Raw genomic sequence first — 20,325 nt, forward strand, 5'->3', positions numbered from 1 at the left:
CATGCTGTAAAGTCACCATCATTAAATAAATCCTAATAACACACACACATATGTACACACACACACACACAAAACAGGGTGGTCTATCCCTCTCTCAACAGCCTCAAGACTTTGGAATATACTTCCATTATGCAATTGATCAATAGAAAACTGTCTTGATTTCAGACAAAAGTTGAAAACATTTGTTTACCATATAACTGATAGTAGATACTTTCCAAAGAGCTGCCAGTGCTATGATGCTAGTGTCAAGGTGATCTGTTGGAGTAACCCCCAAACACAGCATTCCTAATAAACATATTTCAATACAAAGTGACTAATCTCCAATGGCAGCTCATTAAACCATTTGGCAGTGCAGCAGCTGGAGACCTAGCATGCACCTCAACCACACAAACGCTCATCTTCACACCAATAGCATGCACTTGTATGTGGTGCTCTAGCCAAAATAAAAAATAAGATGAAAATGTGTCAATTTTCTCATAAAAGAGCGAACACTAACGTTTCAAAAAACACTGCAAGCATGATAGAAATAATATCACAATAACAAAAATAAAGCATTGCATGCTCCAATTCGATCCTTTCTAAATATTTACTGCCAAAAATGTTGATATATTGGCAATTCAAATTTGGGGAATTTGTTTTGCTTTCAAGCGCTGATATGTTGGTAACTTTATAGCTATTACGCTTCTATAATGTATTTAAAAGGAACAAGATTTTTGTCAACTAGTTACTTTGAACAGTCAATATAGAGAGGCCTTGTCATGGAAAACAATAAGAACATATTTTGTTGAAAGAATACACAGACAAAGAAGAAACCTCCAATAATGCTATTAATGATCAATTTCCAGATCAAAAAAGTAAATCCCAAACTGAATCATGCCGTTGTACTGACACACTAAAATATATTATTTATGCAAACAAAGTGGATGTTAAAGTAGAGTTCTCGCACTACAAAGTTAATAATCCTGAAAATATTTTGTTAAGCCTTTCGGGAAATTAGGTTTAGATAAACAGAGTTATAAGACTGAAAACTTGGCAAAAATAAATTGTAAAAGTATTGTATTGAATCAAGTTCAACACTAATACATCATATGTTTTTAAGATGGTAATGGATGTTTCAGCTCTGTGTTTTCTTCACTGATCAAATTCAGCTAACACAAGTTATGAAATAATCCTTACAACCGTAAACGGAACACAGAATACTACCGACATGAACCGTGTGACTGCACCCAAACATAACAAAGAAATGTCATCTGTGACTATAAGCACACAGAAACTATATGGGCTCTCATTTCTTTAACTGTATTGTTTTAGCGGATCAATGAAAGGATTAAAAAACACAAGATTGATGACTAAGTGTAGCAAATCCACGGTATGTGACCTTTATACCCTAGGGGCGGCCTGCCCTTTTGAGACTAGGGAGGGGAGCCCACTTAGCCAAACCCTCCCGAGGGGTTTGGGCAAGTGTGACCTCACTGTTACTGACTCCCCTCACTGGGACAAGGACTTCCATTCTGATAAGGAACTCCCAGTCCCGAATACATTGTCTGACTATATGGGAACTGAAAAGACTGTTGTTACTCCTGTTCTGAAACCACCAAACAGTGACACTTCTTTTATCTCTTTGCCTTCAGGTAATGTGGAATCTTGACAATGCCATAGTAAAAAAGAGAATCACCAGAAACCTCTCTTGATATTATTTTGGATTCACCCAACAGTGACATTTCTTCAAACTCTTTGGCTTCAGGTAATGCTGGATTTCGTCTGAGCACCATGGTCAAAGGAGGACACACCCTTTGTGTCCGTGATGGCGTACATAAACCCAGGAGGAATTATGAATGGAGAGGGGAATCTCCTAAAAGGGAGGAGACTGAATCCTATACAGAGGCGGACCTCTGTGGAGAGGTTGTCTTTGCGGGGCGGGCCACGCTAGACTACAGAGCGGCAGTGGCATGAGAAGCCAGCCGAACCCTAGCTGAGCGCTGGAAGGCTAGAATCCCATTCAGCTGAAAAACCAGGGTCGGAAGTAAAGGCCGAGACGGGGAAGCATCCGTTTCCTCTGGTGGCACGACAACAAGAAAGCCGTGGTAGGCCTGGGGCCTAGCAATCGATGCTGAGACCAGATCACCAGGGAGAGCCTGAATCCAAGAGCTCCATGCCCAAAGGACATTAGCTGCCAAGAGAAGCAGCACCAGGGCTGCGAAAACTCCCACGAAGAGAGTACTAATGAGAGGTACCAATACTGTGACGCAAGGCTGTGAGAGCCTACAAGGGTTTGGGAGACTGAGAAACCCGGGAGGGCAAGTCCCCTATATGAATCAGAGCAAGAGAAGTATGCAAGCTTTGTACCCAGGCTGGGTGAACCTATGAGTTTGCGAGAACCTCAGACACCCAAAAGGGCAAACACCCTGTGTAAATCAGAGCAAGAGAAGTACAAATGCTTTTTTACCAGGGCTTGCAGAGCCTACAGTGTTACAGAAGCCTGAGAAACTCGAACGGGCAAGCACTCCTGTGAATCTGATTGAAAGAGATACAAACTCTTTGCATCTAAGCTGGGAAAGATGACAAGTTTACAGGGCCTAGGAAACCAGAATGGGTACCACCCTATGTAAAAAACATGAAATGAAAGTGAGAAAGTCTGTCAGAGAGCCGTAGGACTTCGGGGAGTACACGAGCCACAGACTTGTTATTGAATGACTTGTTTTAAGAGAAACATATTGAATACCTTTTCTTTCCTTTTGAATATCGACATCTGCCAGAAATACGTGAACTATTGTAGACTTGTGGTAAGAAGAAATGTACCGAGGATCTTCTCTTTTGAACAAATATCTTCAAGAAAGTTTGAACTGTTGTAGGTCATTGAAGAACTTTTGAACTATCGACAGTATACAAGTGTTGGGGCAGGCAGAAGTCCTAGTTGCCTCCTTTTTATTAGGTGTTTTCTAAAGTGGTAGAAACAGTTAGTTGGTTAGGATTCAGACAGAAGGCTTTTTTTGTTGGACTCTACCACCCTTAGCTTTAGTTTTGATAGATAGGGAAGGTCCCTCATAGTGATAGGGCTAGTTAGGCATTTTAACTTTTTATTTAAATAAACATCTTACATCTTGAAAATGACCCAATGTAGTAAGAGTCCTTCTTTTTGTTCACCACATTCGACACCAACAAAGGGTTTCTCTGAAACAACATGGTGTTTTACATATTCAAAAGGTGACAATGTGCGTCAAAGAGACCAAAGTGACCAAAGCATGAAAATGGGATAATATGGGAAATTGGGCTCCCTCTGGAATGTGATTCCACAGTTTTTGAGTTTTGATGAGAGAATATTTTGAGTATACTGTTATTTGATCAGGTTCTACTTTAAAATTAAATACAGAAAGATTATTGGTGAATCTGACGAATAACTTTAACAATGTGGGACCTGAGCTATTAACAATAAAGCTACCATGGCTCCTTGACACTTTTGCATTCTTATATTTACCCCACCATACTTTTTTGCAGTGAACACCTTGCATCAAAGCAATGGTTTCAATGATAGGTTGTCATTAGTACCTGGTTGTGCAGCCTTCTTGAGTACAACCATTTAAGTGTGAGCAAATGTATTACATGCTGTTGTGTCTAGTGCTCACTCTCCCTACTTACCATGCTTGCAGAAACACTAGATACACTTGGTACAACGTGGAAAAGTCTGATGAGTTGACAGATTTACTGACCAAGGTTATTTGTCGGATACCATTCTTCTAATCGTTGGCATCGTAGCTAAACATTCAAATTTCCCTGTTATTTACATAAGTTGCAATGGGTTTCTCACCTTTTACTGAGATTGGACAGTCATTTGAGATATAGAGAGGCTGCTCTTACAAGTTGCTTGATTAACTAATGAGGTAAGGGACTGCCCGCCAATGCTTTTGGCGAACTGGTGGTTTCATCTCTGTATATCACATTACTAGCAATAGATGAGTGCTATTGAGCCATATCAATCACATATATAGACAGACATTTATGCAAACCAATCTTGGGCATAGTTGCTGTGCAGAGAAAAGTGGGGACTTGTAATGGTTGGAGAGTTTGCAGATGCAGAATGGGGCATGATTTGTTTGCATTTGAAGAAAGTGTACCCAAACAGCATGTTACAGCCATAACACCACATTAAATAGAACATAAATCACACCCATTCTGAAAAAAGGGAAGTATCCCACCCGAGTCCTGTCCTGCCTAGAGAAGGCAACAAGTCAACTAAATTTTAACCCCCCGCAATAGGTTTGTTTGGCCTGACACCAAAGACGAAAAGGGACAAGGCGGTATAGGAAAGTCTGCATTGGCAAATAGTTTGCTATATGATGGACATAGCTGAACGTCCCATTTCGATCAGAGTAGCTGAAGGAACCGGAGGAATGGGCCACCACATACCATGATGCATTACTGAAGCATAGCAGAGGTGACGACGGCCAAGTGCCTCTCTTTAGCATGGGCTGGGATGCTGAATAAATAGATTTTACCACCTGGCACATATCGCCCATGATTCTCACGCCATTTCAGTGCAGAGATCATGAGTAATCCTTAGCTTGAGCATACTCACTGGTGGGAGTGCTGACACAACTGACCACTATTGGAGTAGTAGCGTGAAGTTTGGGATAGAAGATGGGAGTGGCACTGGACCCGTTCCTGCTGGGTTACTTCATGTCCAGTGTGTACTATGATTTATTTGGGTTCTGACAGACATAAAATGGCAAATGGAAGGAGTGATGCAGCCAGAGATATTGGGAACAGTTCATTTTCCAATTGTACATCCTAGTTTACATTGCTTGCTTTGAACGATGATGTGCCACAAAGTATTGAAAATAATACGTGTAAAGAAAGTTCGTTCTGAAGTGTAACAAGCTCGGATCCATACCTTCACAAATCATTTAAATGCTTCTGCATAATTTTCAATAATGAATGGCAATTAAAAGGGTTGTGTCTGATTTTTATTGTTTATATCACTAGTGAGAAGGCTAGTCCTTGATTACATGCTATATTAGTTGCATTTATAAAGCACACATTCACGGTCTCTTGTTACTACCCTCTGCTAATATCTATACAAGGATGATTATTCTTTGATGAAGACATAAGGCATGTCAATTATAATGGAAGGGTTGAAGGTGTCACAGTGCTCAGCATGTACAGGCATGATCACGGACATGACACCAGTAACATACATTGCTTACTTAATGTAATACAGGTGGACACAAAACTGATTCCCGCACCTCTTGGAAGCCAACATAAAATCCAGGAAAATCATCTAATGATGGCCTTTCCTAGAATCTGTAGGGATCAAGCCTGGTCAAAAGCAGAACGTCAAAAAATATGCTGTAGGGTTTGTGAAGAGTAAACAAAATAATTAATTAGTGAATGCATTGTTAGAGTGCAAGAGCTCGAGTAACAGCAAAACATTTCAATGTTGATACCTTCAGTGACCAAGTTCAGTAGTAGAGGGCTACACAGGTGGAGTACTGATTGAAAGCATGAGTTATATCCCCGCATTTTCAAGCATTATGTCCTCAGTAACATCAGTAGCATACTGTGAGGAACTCATGGTGGCAACAAGTAAGATAGACACAAGTGATCACAGTTCAAGGGTGTTTATTGAACAATGAATTCTGTATGCAGGTTGGAAAAATACCTATTCTAAACCTAATCTAAGATGGGAGCAAGCGTTGACCATCAAATGAAAAATAAGACAGTCCTAGTGGGAAACCTATTGCCAAACCTTACAACTAATACAAACAAAGGGTGTGGGATAGTTCTCAAGAAAAGAAAGAAGGGTTCGAAAATAATATGTCAGAATGCGGTAGCCTGGATCTCCCTTCCCCGCATTTTGAGCACAGATTAAGGTGGGATCTTGGAGCACAGTAGAGTCTCAGGCTTCTCCAGCATGAGACAGTTCTAATGGCAGCTTTCGGGACCGTCAATGGCCAAGTCTTGTTTCCTTGAAACTCTCTTGCCTTCGAGGACCCAAGGTCTTCAACTAACCAAAAACAAAGTTCCTTTAACAAATGAAAGTCCATTTTCAATGTTCACTGGGTGATGGTTTCACCCATGGATCCCCTCTTCTGGGCGCTGACCCGCTACTCAATTGTTTACCAGTTTCACGTAGGGTGATGGCTTCACCCCTGGGTCCCCCTCTTCTGGGTGCTGACCCTTCTCTTTAGCGGGTTTCACTTCCCTTGGTTTGTCTTTTCAAACAATTCATAGTGGACATCCCTCGGCTGGGTTCACTTCTGTCAACAAACTGTTTCTAGGGACTTTAGACTTTGCCCTCTTGTCAGCATCCCTCGGTCGGGCTCTCTCTTGCAAAGTTCACATTTACTTGCTTTCACACAATTTGCAGATAAACATTTTTCGATTGTATGGGGATTTTACTAGAACTCCTTTATGAATACTTTGACCTCTTTCGGCGACTCTCCTATGGCCTTCTGGTACCTGTAGTTCGCTTTAATGAGGATCGACCAGGGTCTCTTCAGTTCGTACCCGCATGGCGCCAGTTTCCCATTGTAGCTCGTCTCCCCTTAACACTTTTTACAGTTCATTTATAGTTCATTAAATTTCGTTCAAACTTGCCATTTGTTTGCTATTCTCACTCATCGCTGCCTGGCTCTTATCGGTTTTCCCCTCGACTCACTGGCTGTGCTGATCCGCTTGGCTTTTGGCTATACTGGAATCAAAGCCGGTACCATGGTTGCGGGAGCTCCCCTTGCTCATCGGCATAGACTTGCCCCGTGTAATCTTGACATCTGCTGCAAGACACTTGTGCTATTGTTTGCGGTCTTAGGCTCGCCCACACAAAGGTTCCACGGGCCTCGGACAAAAAGGGCAAGGTCCCTTCTCTCCTCACTACACTCTCGATCCCTGCTGCTTTTCTCCTTCTCTTGAACTGCCACAACGATTTAGCCGTCTTGTTGTGCCATCTGCCGTGCTTGCTTTTCTCGCCTTGCCCGTACTGTGCTCTCTTGCTCCACCTTTTATCCCTGTAGGGAAGGGAAAGGGACGTCAGATGTGTGTGATTCTGATCAACTGCCTGACCCTAGAATTGGGACATGTCAGGTAAATGGCCCTGGTTTTAGTCTGTTCTCTTGTGTGCTGTGCGAAAGTATTAGTGTTGGAAAAGGGGTGGGGGCATGGTTTGGAATGTCCTACGTGCGAGGATGGGGATAGGTGTCAAAGGAAGGGGGATACCAAGTCTCACACATCGGTGTCCCACTCCCCGAGGACCCACCATTCAGGTGATCCTCCCACACTGGTCCACTCCCAAGAACTGGATCCCATAGCGATGGCTGTGTCCTGGCCACCTGGATAACAGATCCCCGGATACTAGCTAGGCAGACACCTTCAGGTTTCTCACAATACGAAACAGCAGAACTTTAGCAGGGTAATGATGAATGCCATTGGCATGTTCAGATTCCCATCATGAAACGTACAAAATCAAATTGATAGTGTACAGACTGTAATGACCAATGATTATAGCTACAGACAAGTTACGAGACTGGTCACACTATCCATATTTCTGTCTCCATATATTTAAAACATGCCGCCTTCAGTATTTCACTGGTATTAGATTGGGTACAGTTTATATACAAGATGTAATAGGACCCCATGTAAAGATATTTGAAGCATTCCAACTACTTGACTGGTTATATCTTAATTTCCTCAGACGACTGCCCAGTTATAAGCAAGGTTGGACAATAGGTTTTTTCTCTGCACTATAATAAACCACAGTTGTACACAAATCGAATAGAAATGAAGTCCTCCCGTTTGAGAACACTCCTTACACTTGTGAACTTGCATGAACTTTGACCCTATACAATTCATGTTATTAAGTAAATTGACACAGAACGCCACAGTCTGTTTGCGATGTGTCAAGGCAGCGACTAAGGCAGGAAAATACATATATGCAATTGTAGCTTTAGTCTTGATAAAGTACAACAAATATCTGATTGCATCTATTGTTTGGAAGATGGAATCCCCGATGATCACGCAATCACTGAACATGTGATTGAGCTTGTCAAAATACATATTGCTTCTGAGCATTAGATCTCCCCGGGAGGATTGCCTTTCTTCGCATGGGTCTGTTGTAACAGTCTTTAATTTATAACTGAAAAAATGCAATTTGTGATCTGTTGCCACTTTAGCCTTAAAATGCTGTATACTGTAAGAAATAGACTATACGAATTATTGCAAAAATAGGGAAAATAAACCATTGAACTCTAAAACAGGGTTTGGTACAGACTAAGCATAATTTAAAAGTCAAATTACATTTCACACATCCGAAATTCATTTTATTATATGAATCTGTAATTTAGAAAGACATGAACAAATCAAATGTACACCGCTTCATATAATAAAAGCCTTCACAGTATTGCTGTAAATATTCCTAATACCTGCCACTACAAGCATGAGATATGCAGCATGCATATGTGAACACAATATTTCATCATCTCCAATGATTTTAATTTGATATTCCTTGGAAAATGGTGACTATGTTGTGTCGAGCATATGTTTAACATGTATAGTTTTCCATTCACTGTTCTCTGCATAATTGAATCGTAATCTAATATTTTAGTGGATCGATTTAGTAACTGAAGCGAGTATTATATATTTTCAAAAATGTACTCCCAACTGGAATACAAATCTTTAGACTGTGCTCTAAATCGAATATTTTTGGGTGCGTGTCGGTATGTTGGAAAAAATGATGGGGGCACTTTGGAACTATGAAACGAAGGGTGCCAGGCACGACTCATTACAGACCATATGTATCTATCTCGCAATACATAACTACATCCTAGGCCAATATTTGCATTATAATTTATGATTTTAAATACAGAGTGAAAATGCATTAGAAGCAGCTGAACTCCCCATTCATGAATCCGTATTCAAGGGTATTTTATCGAATTACTATATTATTGTTTAAAGATCATGTTCGCATTTATACTATAATATGTTGGGGCCTTAATTCTTGAATGGAAAATCTCTCAAAAAGTGAAAATGGTCAGGTTGATTTGTGGCAGTATTTTACAAATAAAAGTACTTTTCCTAATGCATGTAGCAGTGCGTGTGATTTTCCTATTGTTTTACTAGTCCCATCATGGTATATGGTCCTTGGCAACCTATTGTCTCCCGTCGGGAAAAAAAAAAACAAATCTGGCCAGACCAAATGCAGGACAAGAAACCCCTGCAGTAATTAGACACACTTGAAGGTGTTCGTTGTTGTCATGTTCGGGGTGACACGGTCTGTCGATTATGAAACACGTTTTTCTTGCGATCTAAGAAGCAGCACGTTTGGCATTACATTGCATACCCACTGCCTCTGCCTGGGCTTTCATTAAAGGAAAAACAAACAACTTTTGCTAAAATGCAGAAATGTGGATTTGTTGTGTTTACATTATCACAGGAAATGCACCGTTCCACTGCAGATGTATAGGTATGCATGTGTAAGTCAAGTCCAATGTCTGAGATAACAAACATAGCCTGCACAGTATCTAGGACTGTAAGTATAGCATGTGTGTGCGAATGTCATTCTGCAGGATTTCACAGTCATTGCTGGGAATGGCAGTAATCATAAGAAAATCAAAATGTACAGCTCTGGCCAACAGTGGAATATGAGCAGTATTTGACAAATGGTTTCCCCTACTACTAGTACTTCCCTTCAACACAGCGGTCACACACAAACACAAGCAGTCACACCAAAGCCAGTTAGGGATCAACAATAAACACCTACCTTTAGGTCGAGGTATTCCAAGTCTTTCTTTAACTGCATGTAGGTATCATCTGCCTTTTTAAAAAGAAGAAGAATGTTAATAACATGCATGGATATGTTTTCAAAATAATCCCACACATGCATATAACTCATGAACATGAAGTTAACACGATGGAGCTGCTGGATGGAGCCACCAAGCAAATTCTCTGCACCTCGCGACATGTCTGTAAAGCAAGTCTGATGTGATGGTATCGGATTTTATTTTAAAAAGAACATGCAGACAAATTGCATGGGGAAAAAGCTACAGAACACTGGTGCAACTATAGTAAATTATAGTTATGTTTTTGGGAAGTATTAATGGCGACTGAGTATTCATGAACACACTATTGAAAGCAGTATTGTCTAATCAAACAGATGCAAATACGATCGCTCAATGTTGGCATAAACCCTATTTTCTTAGCATTGTACGTGGACAAAATATTTCAACTGAGCTTTTGAAGGATACTACAGACCTCAAAGGAATTATGTTCGAATTCACAGGGAAAAGGCTAAAGATAACGTTATTTTATAATGTCACAGAACTCAGAGGTGACTTCAAATGTACACTTTATGTACAACACCGGTTAATAGAACGGTCAAAGAAAAGTCGCATCAAACAGAGCTCAATTGTACCACACCCTGGTGCATAACAGTATGCTAGATAATTCAAGGATATCATTCAGAAACATGAGGTAAATTGCCATCAGTTTGCTAAACTGAGGAGACTTGGATGCATGTCTCCGACATCCTGCTTAGCCAAAGCGGGTGGTTGCATGGTAGACAACTAGCTGAAACAGTCCCACGAACGCCTACTACAATTGGGCAGGAGGTCATGCGGGCTGCAATTAATTATTATGCAACTGCTGCACATGCTCTAGATGTGCAAAATCAGTATCCTCATGCACGTGCAGGGCTAAGTGGCCATTGTGGTTTTAGTTGATGGAGAATGTTCAGTCTGGCAGAACATGGTCTAGGATAGTCCAGCTGGTGCAGAAAACAGCATCGTGAATGCTGATATGAATCCTGCTTCAAGCATGCATCCCATACCGTTGGCTATGCGCCCTGGTTATCTGAAATGTTCGGTTTCACGTTTATGTCAACCATACCGGGGATTTGAAACTGTGTGGGTTAGTCATAGAATCGAACTACAAATATATGTTGTGCACTGGAGCACCACTGGATTCCATCTTCGATCCCCAAATGGCATGTGCTTGATTGCTTCCATTCAACTAATGTTTATGACTCGCAGTGGCACTCTCTTTTGTCAATATATTTCTATTAAATTGCTATTTTCTTCCATTTCACGCTGCATTTTGTGTAAATTAGACTGTGGCACTATTATTGCTCAAATGTTAAAAAATAAATCACACCATAAATAAGTTGACAACCATCTCAAGGGCTGGAGCAGAACTGGCTCACTAGACAATCCCTGCCTTGAAATTAATTGCAGTACAGTATGACACATTTCAAGGTACTGATGCATTAGCATTAACATAAGCCACTGACTTCTTTCAACAGGTATTGATTAAGCCACAAATGGGTGTAACAACATGAAAATCAGTATCATCACATAGTGTTATAACCATGATATGCAAGGTATACCCCTCACACGTGCAGGAGCTAATATCACACACTAAAGTTCAGCCAAAAACACGCAAATATGCCACTGTATGACATGATATGATATGATATGATAGGTTATTTATAACGCGCCTAATACCCAGAGGTTTCTAAGCGCGGACACGGGGATCGAACCTCTGTGGTTCCATGTCGTCTTGCTGCCAAGGCGAGCACGTTGCCGCTGAGCTATCCTCCTGAGACAATGTAAATCACAATGCATAAGGCAGGGTGGGCTTTTCGGTTCTGCCACCATACCACCACTGGCAAAGCACAGCAATAAATGGCTGGTTGGGGAAAGAAGGTCCCAGCTAAAAATTACTTCTCCCCTGCAGGAGCATCATCATCATTTTAAAATGCTTATTAAAATATAGATTAGATGTAAGTCCTATGTAGAAAAGAGCGATATGATGCTTTGTCATCACATGAGCCAAATGTAAACTATAATATTAATTTTCAAGATTAATTCAAGCCTGCAAAAGAGGGGGGCACAAATCCCCTGTGCTGCTGTGGGCATATATCCTCCCCAGTGATGTTACATTAAGAATAAATACTAAATTACATGGCACTAGTCAGATCCTTTAAAAAAATGAAAATATTTTTGCAGCTTTGCCGGAGGTGTCCCTCCCCTTCAGGTGGCTTGAAATTATTTCAGAAAAGACAATTAACATTTCCTTAACATTTTGGTCACAAACAAAGAAACAAAAAAGTAACATTTCGGTTGTTTGCAAACTATCAAAATGTATATAAATGTTATTTGCACTTCTAAAATGAATTCCAAACCACCATTCATTAGACATAGAATGATTACTGTAGCAGCACTGGGGAGATCGCTTACATTTGAAAAGTATCCACAGTTTTGCAGGCTCTCATGAAGTAGGCTCGAAATAATTTTTAAAAAACTAACATATGTTTGTAATTTTGGTTATGCACATAGAAATAGAAAACATACTCTGGAAAGTGACGTTTGGACTTCTCACTCTTGTCTCACACCAACATGTTGGTTTCCTCAACATTTATTACCATATATCACCATTATTATCGACCCCAAAATAGCCCTGCAATGCACCCGTTACTGCTGCTCAATGCTCCATCATTTTGCACTAGGTGTTTCCGTGTAATTGAACAGGTGTCCTCCAGACTGCACTTGCATGCTCTGTCAACAATGAGTTGTGTGTGCCTGAGGTGAAAGTAGGTTCATATCCTCTCTGGCATCAAGATTGCCAGTTTTTGGGCCAGAGATTAGAACACTCTTCCAGCGAGCAGCCAACAGATGTATGGGTCCTTTCCTCCCTACCAGTCAATTTTTTAATTTTCATTCCCAGATTATCAATCATAATAATTATTTGTGCAATGCAAACAACCATTGATTTTTCAGTAGCCTAAATATTTTTTGGCCAACATTGGACCAAATCTTTTGTTTGTAGTCTGAGACTAGTCCTGCTGCAACATAGCAAATCAGGGATTTAATTTGTTATTGGGCATGCATTATCAGAATTAAATTAGATATGCTGGCATGTATATGATTCACCGGTGTAAGGTGACATAAGGTCATTCCTCTTTGCTCCAATACAGTCAATCGCTTGGTTTCATTTGTTTCCTTACCCCGCCACCTACTCTCCAATGCCACACGGCAGTAGTGTGTCCGGTTACGGCTCTTTTACCCCTCGCTCTCCCTCAAAGCAATGGTTAAGGGGGCTTTATGCTTGAATTGCATCCCAAGCAGACAAAGATGACTTGCATGCAAAGTGTTAATCCACGCCTTTATGGGGAGTCCAACAACACACATACATCCAGTGTGGAAAGTCACTAATTTGTATAGAAGGTTCAAAAACAAAATTTCAGCAATTTAACAAACTATAAAATAAGGGCTCCATTACAGTGAAGCACAATATGTTAAATATTAAAGAGTATAACCAACTACCATAAATTAGAGACTTAAAACACGATGATTAGATTCTAGCAGGGCATCAGTAGTCTAGGGGAACCCGCTGTAGAATGTTGTCATCAGACTCTACTCCTAAATGAATTGCGTTTGAACCACCCTCCCAGGTGAGAAGTAATTTGGGGTAGGTGCCAGCCTGATTTGCATATGGTCTTTCCCCTTCTGTAATGGCTTAGCAGGCTGAAAAACGATGGTCTGGAGGGTTCCCCAGAGCTGTGCCAGTTGTTATGATTGATTCAAAACCTTCCAGCCATCACCTTATGGTTTTGCTTTGTCACCCAGTGTGGGAAGGGTATGCCCAGACATGGGCCCCGAGCCTGCTGGGCCTAGAGACCCAAGCTACTCCTCACTGATGATGCCCAAGGATGCCAAAACATTGCTGGGGATGCCTGTTGTCTCGTGCAGAAGCGATGTGACCTAACAGTTCGGGCTGGACTTCCACTTTTAATGTGGGACCAAGCCTGATTTGCATATGGTCTTTCCCCTTCTGTAATGGCTTCGCAGACTGAAAAACAATGGTCTAAAGGGTCGCCAAGAGCCGTGCCAGTGGTTATGATTGATTCAAAACCTTCCAGCCATCACCATGGTTTTGCGATGCAGAAGTGGCAACAGCCACATCAGGCACTATTGTCTCAAAATGGCCCCCAGATGACCAATGTTATTTTCCTCCCATTCTATGACCCAAGTGGCCATTGATGTAAAGACTTCATCAATGCACAGATGTACAGCGGCATGCTTTTAAATGATCTTTTTAACTGGATTGTTACTTTGTGAAAGTGAACCAATGTGGTGTGAGCCACTACAGTATGAACCGCAATAACTTCACTAACTAATCTGCTGGGGTGCATTCCTGCCACCCCAAGTGAATGGCACCTTGCATTATCACTCCCACTTGGTGCTTCGTTTTGCAATAAACAATGCATATCTATTTATTTACTACAAAAAAGGTAGAGTACTGCATGAGTGGATCAAGCAGCCCAGAAAGAAGAACCTTTATTCACAGGGGAGCGCCCGATCCACTGCTTTAAATTCTTATTTGATGACATTATTTAACAGTTGGTAATGAGACATGTTGAGTTTGGCTAACAGGCAAGCAATGCATGTACAATGCCATATACAAGAGAATATCTGGTAGGTGTTGGTTTAGGGAAACTGGCAGAGGCAGTCGAATGTCATCATCAATGTAAATTAGTAAATTACTCAGGTCGATTTCTCCTGGACGACCAAGACTTTCCATCCATCACAAATATTCCTTCGCTGGAGGTTTGTGCACACCTGCCTACCTGCTTGTGGCCATTCACACATTAAACGATGAACATGCCCTATGGATGCAGGGGCTTGAGTGTGGCTAGCCGCCGAGGTGCATCTTTCCACCGGTCAAATACAGACCTCACAGCTGCGAGGCCTGAATGATGATCACTGCCTAGGCCAATGGGATGTGCTGTCCACATATTGCTGGGACCTGGGCCACCAATGCCCGAGACCTAGGAGTGTGGAGAGGATGCTAAAATGGGCAAAGCACTTGCGAATATACATCTATATGTAAACGCCATCCTTGCCTCTCCAGACTGACAGCATATGTTTTTGGCACACACTAGGTTGTAATTGTTTATTTGTAAAGTGCTTATACACAAGTGAAGTGCTTCAAAGCGCTTCAAGATGGGAAGGGAACAAGGGAATACAACCGTCATTCTTAGGCTTTGAAGTTTCCGAATGAGCTAACAAAAAATAAGTAGCATACTAGGCCGGAGGCATTTCAACTAGTGCAAGTGCATGACAAGAAGGAAGGAGAGAAGAGGGGGGGGGGCATACAATCAAACTACCGTACTATGCATAACGACATGTGCAATGGCATGACAAAGAGTGAGAAGAGAAGGGGGGAGGACATACAGACAACTACTGTACTAGGTCTGGCAACCTAGTTATGAGCAAAATCTAAATATTAATTTCCTATGGTCCAATTCAGCAGGCGGGCCTGTCTTACGGCATCAGTACCCTACTATCGTAACCTTTTGAAATGTTATGCTGTAGTGACTTGCATCTCAGGCTAGAGTGGTTGGAGGACATTAAAACTAGACAAAATAAATTCAAGGCAACAGCAAAAATATAAAAAATGGAGCAGATGAACAAAAATGTCTGCATTGAAAATGTAGAAAAAAGCAACTGGAATTTCACAAACACAAAATATTACCTCAAATATGCGTTGAAGACCCATATAAAATGCTAGGTGTCGGAACGGGGGTAATTCTTGGAGCTGGGTTTTATTACCTGCTATATTAAGTAGGATCCATCAAGGGAATAAGGAGGATATCTAAGTGTGACAGAATTCCATCTGCGCAACTAGGCACAAACACAAACTTTTTTTGATTTTTGAAACACAAACTTATGCTGGCAACGTAGCAACGTAGCCTCTGAAAGCAAGCTCTGCTAATGATGCTCACTTTTATAATGCTCCATGCTTAAACGTATGGAACAAACCTGTAACTGTTGAGACTATCTACTGACACCCCTCAGCAGCTGCCCTGTAGTTTGGCAACATGGCATTTAAAACATACCATATGCTTTCCCGCACACAGCTTGCTGAAACCCAATGTTCCAACAGCTAAGGGCTGCTCTTAACCACTGGCAACCCTGACCCCAACTATATATAATAGTGGACCTAAGGGCCTGGTTGCAGTTTCATTGATAGTTAAATATAGCCCATATCTGGGTTTATATGATCACCTATGGAAATATACAGTTCTGCTTGCTGAAAACAATGTTGATGTACTTTTATTGTCAGTCTGATTTCTAGTGACTCAGTTAACTGTCAAGGCCTTTTCATGCATTAACTGACTGGGACTAGGTTGTCTCGAAAACAAACCATTTGGGTCCAGCCATGGAACCTTACTGTATTCTCTCTGGGCAGGATTGACACCTTCCCAGGGGAACAGTATCCCAAGGGAACCAGTGCTTCAAAGACAATTAAGAGATCACACCAGGGTGGTCATTATTGTAGTCTCTTTTATGTATGGCAGACAGTGGAGAGGAAGGAGTTAGATTATCCCTGGAGGCAAGTTGCAGTCCAGAGAAAGATCCCACCATCTTGTAATGTCTTAGGACACTCACTTCCAGCAACCCTTTCCACTTCCTTCCACAGACAAAGTACTCTGAGACGGACATCACAATGAAAAGACTTCTCACAGTAGCCAGGGTTAAACCCTCGCAGAAGGCATGAAATGAGCTGATGCATTGTGGAAAAATGTGTGCATAAGGGGGATATACCACACCTTAAGTTGAATCATCTTTGGGCATCAAAGTAAGATAGTTTCACCTGTAACTTTATTGGTATAGTCTCTGCCCAACGTCCTTTGTAACAGAGTTGAATATAAAGCCTCAAGGGAGGAACAAAACCTTCCCCTCATCCGTCCCAGAGGACAATGTGGCATGAACTAATGCTTGGCCAAGGCTTGCCTGCTGCCTGAACATGAGTAACCAAGATCCAGCTCGGTGGAGGTGGCAGCACCTGTTAGTGCTCTCTGTTAGCCTTCCTCAATGGGAAGGGCAGAAGGACTTGGCATATACCTGGAGACCATAGATGGGGTCCCCAAGCAAACAAGAAGCAGAGGAACAGCTCTACATTTTAAGACATTTTAGAGTGGCAGCGCACTTCCAGAGCTCCCCTTGACATGTAAAGCTTTTTCAAACTTCTTCAAGACTTCTAGCTACTGACTTAAACATCGCCCTCCTGTGCTCCCTCTGTCTTCAAACCGAACGCCACGGCAGAGCGCATTGCATTGCTTGGACCTCTTCGAAGCAACTTGACCACTTGAATCTGCCGACCAGGTCATTGCCTGCCTGTTCATCAGTCGAGTGAATATGCTACAGGACCAAATCGCATTGCTGGATCAAATGACTGGCTCAGCCATTTCGATGCTAACTCGATCCATTGGGGGCACCTGACTCAACCATCTCAATGCTGACTTGACCCATTGGGTAGCCCGAAGAAGCCTGGCTTGGTGCTGTCAAGCCACCCAATTACAAGAGAAAGGTATTCACAGTTGTTTGTCCTCCACGCCTGGTTTTGATGGATCTAATGGCAATTTAAGACCCAAGTCCATCCCTTTTTCTAAACACATGCATTAAACTTTGTTGCAAAACTAATGTCCATCTACCCCTCTCTTCATACCAAGGGTGCCCCATTTCAGTGAAAAGTATGCATATTCTATGCCTTCCTTTACAGGAGTAGGTAGTTTGAGTTTTTACAAGTTGAATGTCTTTTTAGTTTAATTAAAGGCTCCTTTTTGTATAGAACCTTGGTTGGAAATACTTTTATTTTGGTAGCATAGTTCAATTGTTATTTGGATGTTATTTGGATGCTTCCTTATCAGCTCACACACCTTTAAAAGAGGTGTTAAAAGAGTAAAACCTGCCCTTTGCCCATGTTACCTAAAGTGGCAAAAAGTTATATCCGGTGGTTTGTGCATGCTTTATATTTATGATTGGGAGCTCTGCTGATTTAGTAGTAGTGTGGGGCTGAGTGGGGTTTTTATCCAATGCTCATCCCTGTACTCATGTGGCATTTCGTCACACCAAGATTCCCAGTGAATTACAAGACTTAATGAACACATCTGCCCTGGCATTACTAAGACCTAATTCCAGCCAACTGTATAAAGGCTGGCTAACACTTTTGTAAGAGTATACAAAGAAATATAAGGTTTTATGGTAGAGGAATGGAGATATGTATAGTGCATCTACAGGTGATGACCTTGGAGCTTCAGGGGTCCCAAGGCATCCAGATAAGTCTCTTCTGGCTTTTAGGAAAGGCCAAAAAAAGACCAAGACCCCTAAGGCCTCAAGGAACCGTTTAACAGGCATGACAAAGCCTCCAGACATCCGGGCGTGAAACCACTGGCAGCCCGAGGAACCCATGTCACCTCAAAAGTAAGAACCTCCATTTACAACATAGACTCTATATATTCAACACAACTGACTGTTGGAAGTCAACAATCTCTAATGCAGTCCAGGTTAGAAACAGCACTGCGAGGATTTGTTGGATAAAGTAGGCATCAGGAATTATCAAGTAGTGCACTCCTTATCTAGTTCTATTTTCGCAGAACTTTGAGATATGGCCCCACATGTACAGAAGGTGGATCTGGCAGAGATTGTTCCTCCCTATTCCACTTTACAAAACACAGCTTTTCTATCAAAGAATGATGCTCCTTGCTCCAACTCTGAAAACTACTTCTCTGCTACATCCCACTTATTTAAATTATTAAACAAATCCCTAGATAAACTATTGTATAATCTGAGTGAAAATCAACCGAATGGGTTAGTGCCCCCTAACACATTGGGCAATATTTTCTCGGTATGTCACCACACTGAGCATGTTCAATTATATACCAGACTCCCCGACCCTATTCGTTCCTAGAGATTTTTCTCACGAGACATTACTATTCCTCAACTAGTTTTACCTACCAAGTTATATATAATACCACAAATATTTTACATCTGAAAGCTCTGTTTCTACCCCAATTACCATCAGTGGGTCCTTATTAATGCCTGCTCAGTGGCATGCCACAACCCAGAAATTCAGAGTTCATTTAATATCAGTATCTCCATCTAATATCCATTTCAGAGGCTTGGCTTAAAGACTATTCTGACCCCGTTATAGCCATGTTGCTCCTAATAATGACTCCATTCTTTGTATTGACAGGAAATCAGGGTGAGGTGGTGGAATTGCCAATATGTATTATAATTCAATTAACTTAATCCCCACTGCATGCATGGATATTCCAGGCTGTGAGATTCTTAGCATGAATATGTTTACCCACTATCACGACTCAGATCATTGTTATTTATCAACAACCCCACTATGAATCCAGTTTAAAAAATATTTCTCAAAGCTGGTTTATTGTTCCTAAAACCTTTGTCTTACCTGATTTTCATGGGAGATGTTAACTAGATTTGAATGATACAAAAGATCTCTCTCTTACTTCATTCACCAATTATTTCTTTTTCACAAAACTCCCCTGCATACAGGGCATACACTTTAGATCTGGTAATCACCAGGAATGTTTCCTTATCCTACCCATCCATACTTTCTGTCGATTGGTCAGAACATGCTGCTATTTTATTTCACACCTCTTCACTACAATCTGCCTCTCCTAAAATACCGGGCTGCACAGAGACCCTTTTTTTGAGACAAACCGAAGATTACAGGCTTCGCTCTCTACCCTTTTCTCCTCAACATAGAAACCGCTACTGAAGCAACTAACACTGAAGATTTGGTAGCAGCTTACAATTCGGCCGTATCAAATATTACTAACCAGGTGGCACCTCTTAAAATTGAAAGCATAAAGAACAAACACCTCAGTAATAAATTATTCTCCCCATGGCTGGATCTCTCAAAAATAAAATAGGACGCAAAGAGAGGAAACAGAGGACAGATCCTAATCCAATGAACTGCGAAGATATTAAAATCTGCAGACTACCCTATAAACCTGTGATCCTTGGAGCTAAGAGAGATTATTATGGTAAACAAATTAAATCTGCCCCACATCACTCCAAAGTGTTATTTAGGATTATTAATAGTTTGAAAAAACCCTGTCTCGCTCATGATTCTCACTTGCCATTCCCCTTCTTTGTATAATTATTTGCAATCACACCTTCGAGATAAAATATTAAAGATTGATGACTGCATTAACCTTGTAAGTTCAGACTCCTCCCAGAGTCTTACATCTGTATGCTCAGGGCACCCTAGTTCTTCAACTAATATGAACACCATCCTTTTGCAAGGCCAGTTTGAGTTACAATCAGTTTCTGTTTGAGAGGCTAAATGAATCCTGAAAAGTCTTAGACCAACAAGCTGTCCTTGTGAATCTTGTCCAGCTAAAGTCATCAAAGAATTTGCAGATCTATTAGGGCCGTGGATTTGCAATATCTTGAATGCCTCCTTTAGGGACTGCATAATACTAAGTAAGCCTGGGTCTCACCTAAATAAAAATTAAAAAAAACC

At 41.3% G+C, this 20,325-nt stretch overlaps 1 protein-coding gene across 8 annotated transcripts in view; it reads right to left on the minus strand.

The window, feature by feature from the left end:
- The window catches only part of PLEKHA7 (pleckstrin homology domain containing A7), a 1,516,580-nt gene that overhangs the window by 310,063 nt on the left and 1,186,192 nt on the right, over window positions 1-20,325 (minus strand). For all 8 annotated transcript variants that reach the window (XM_069623767.1, XM_069623765.1, XM_069623764.1 and 5 more), the window contains one exon: window positions 9,749-9,802. In XM_069623767.1, the coding sequence (XP_069479868.1) occupies window positions 9,749-9,802 (54 nt within the window). The remainder of the gene's footprint in view (window positions 1-9,748; window positions 9,803-20,325) is intronic.

Source organism: Ambystoma mexicanum, chromosome 11, assembly GCF_040938575.1.
Source record: "Ambystoma mexicanum isolate Mex_15411 chromosome 11, UKY_AmexF1_1, whole genome shotgun sequence".
Classification (NCBI taxonomy): domain Eukaryota; kingdom Metazoa; phylum Chordata; class Amphibia; order Caudata; family Ambystomatidae; genus Ambystoma; species Ambystoma mexicanum.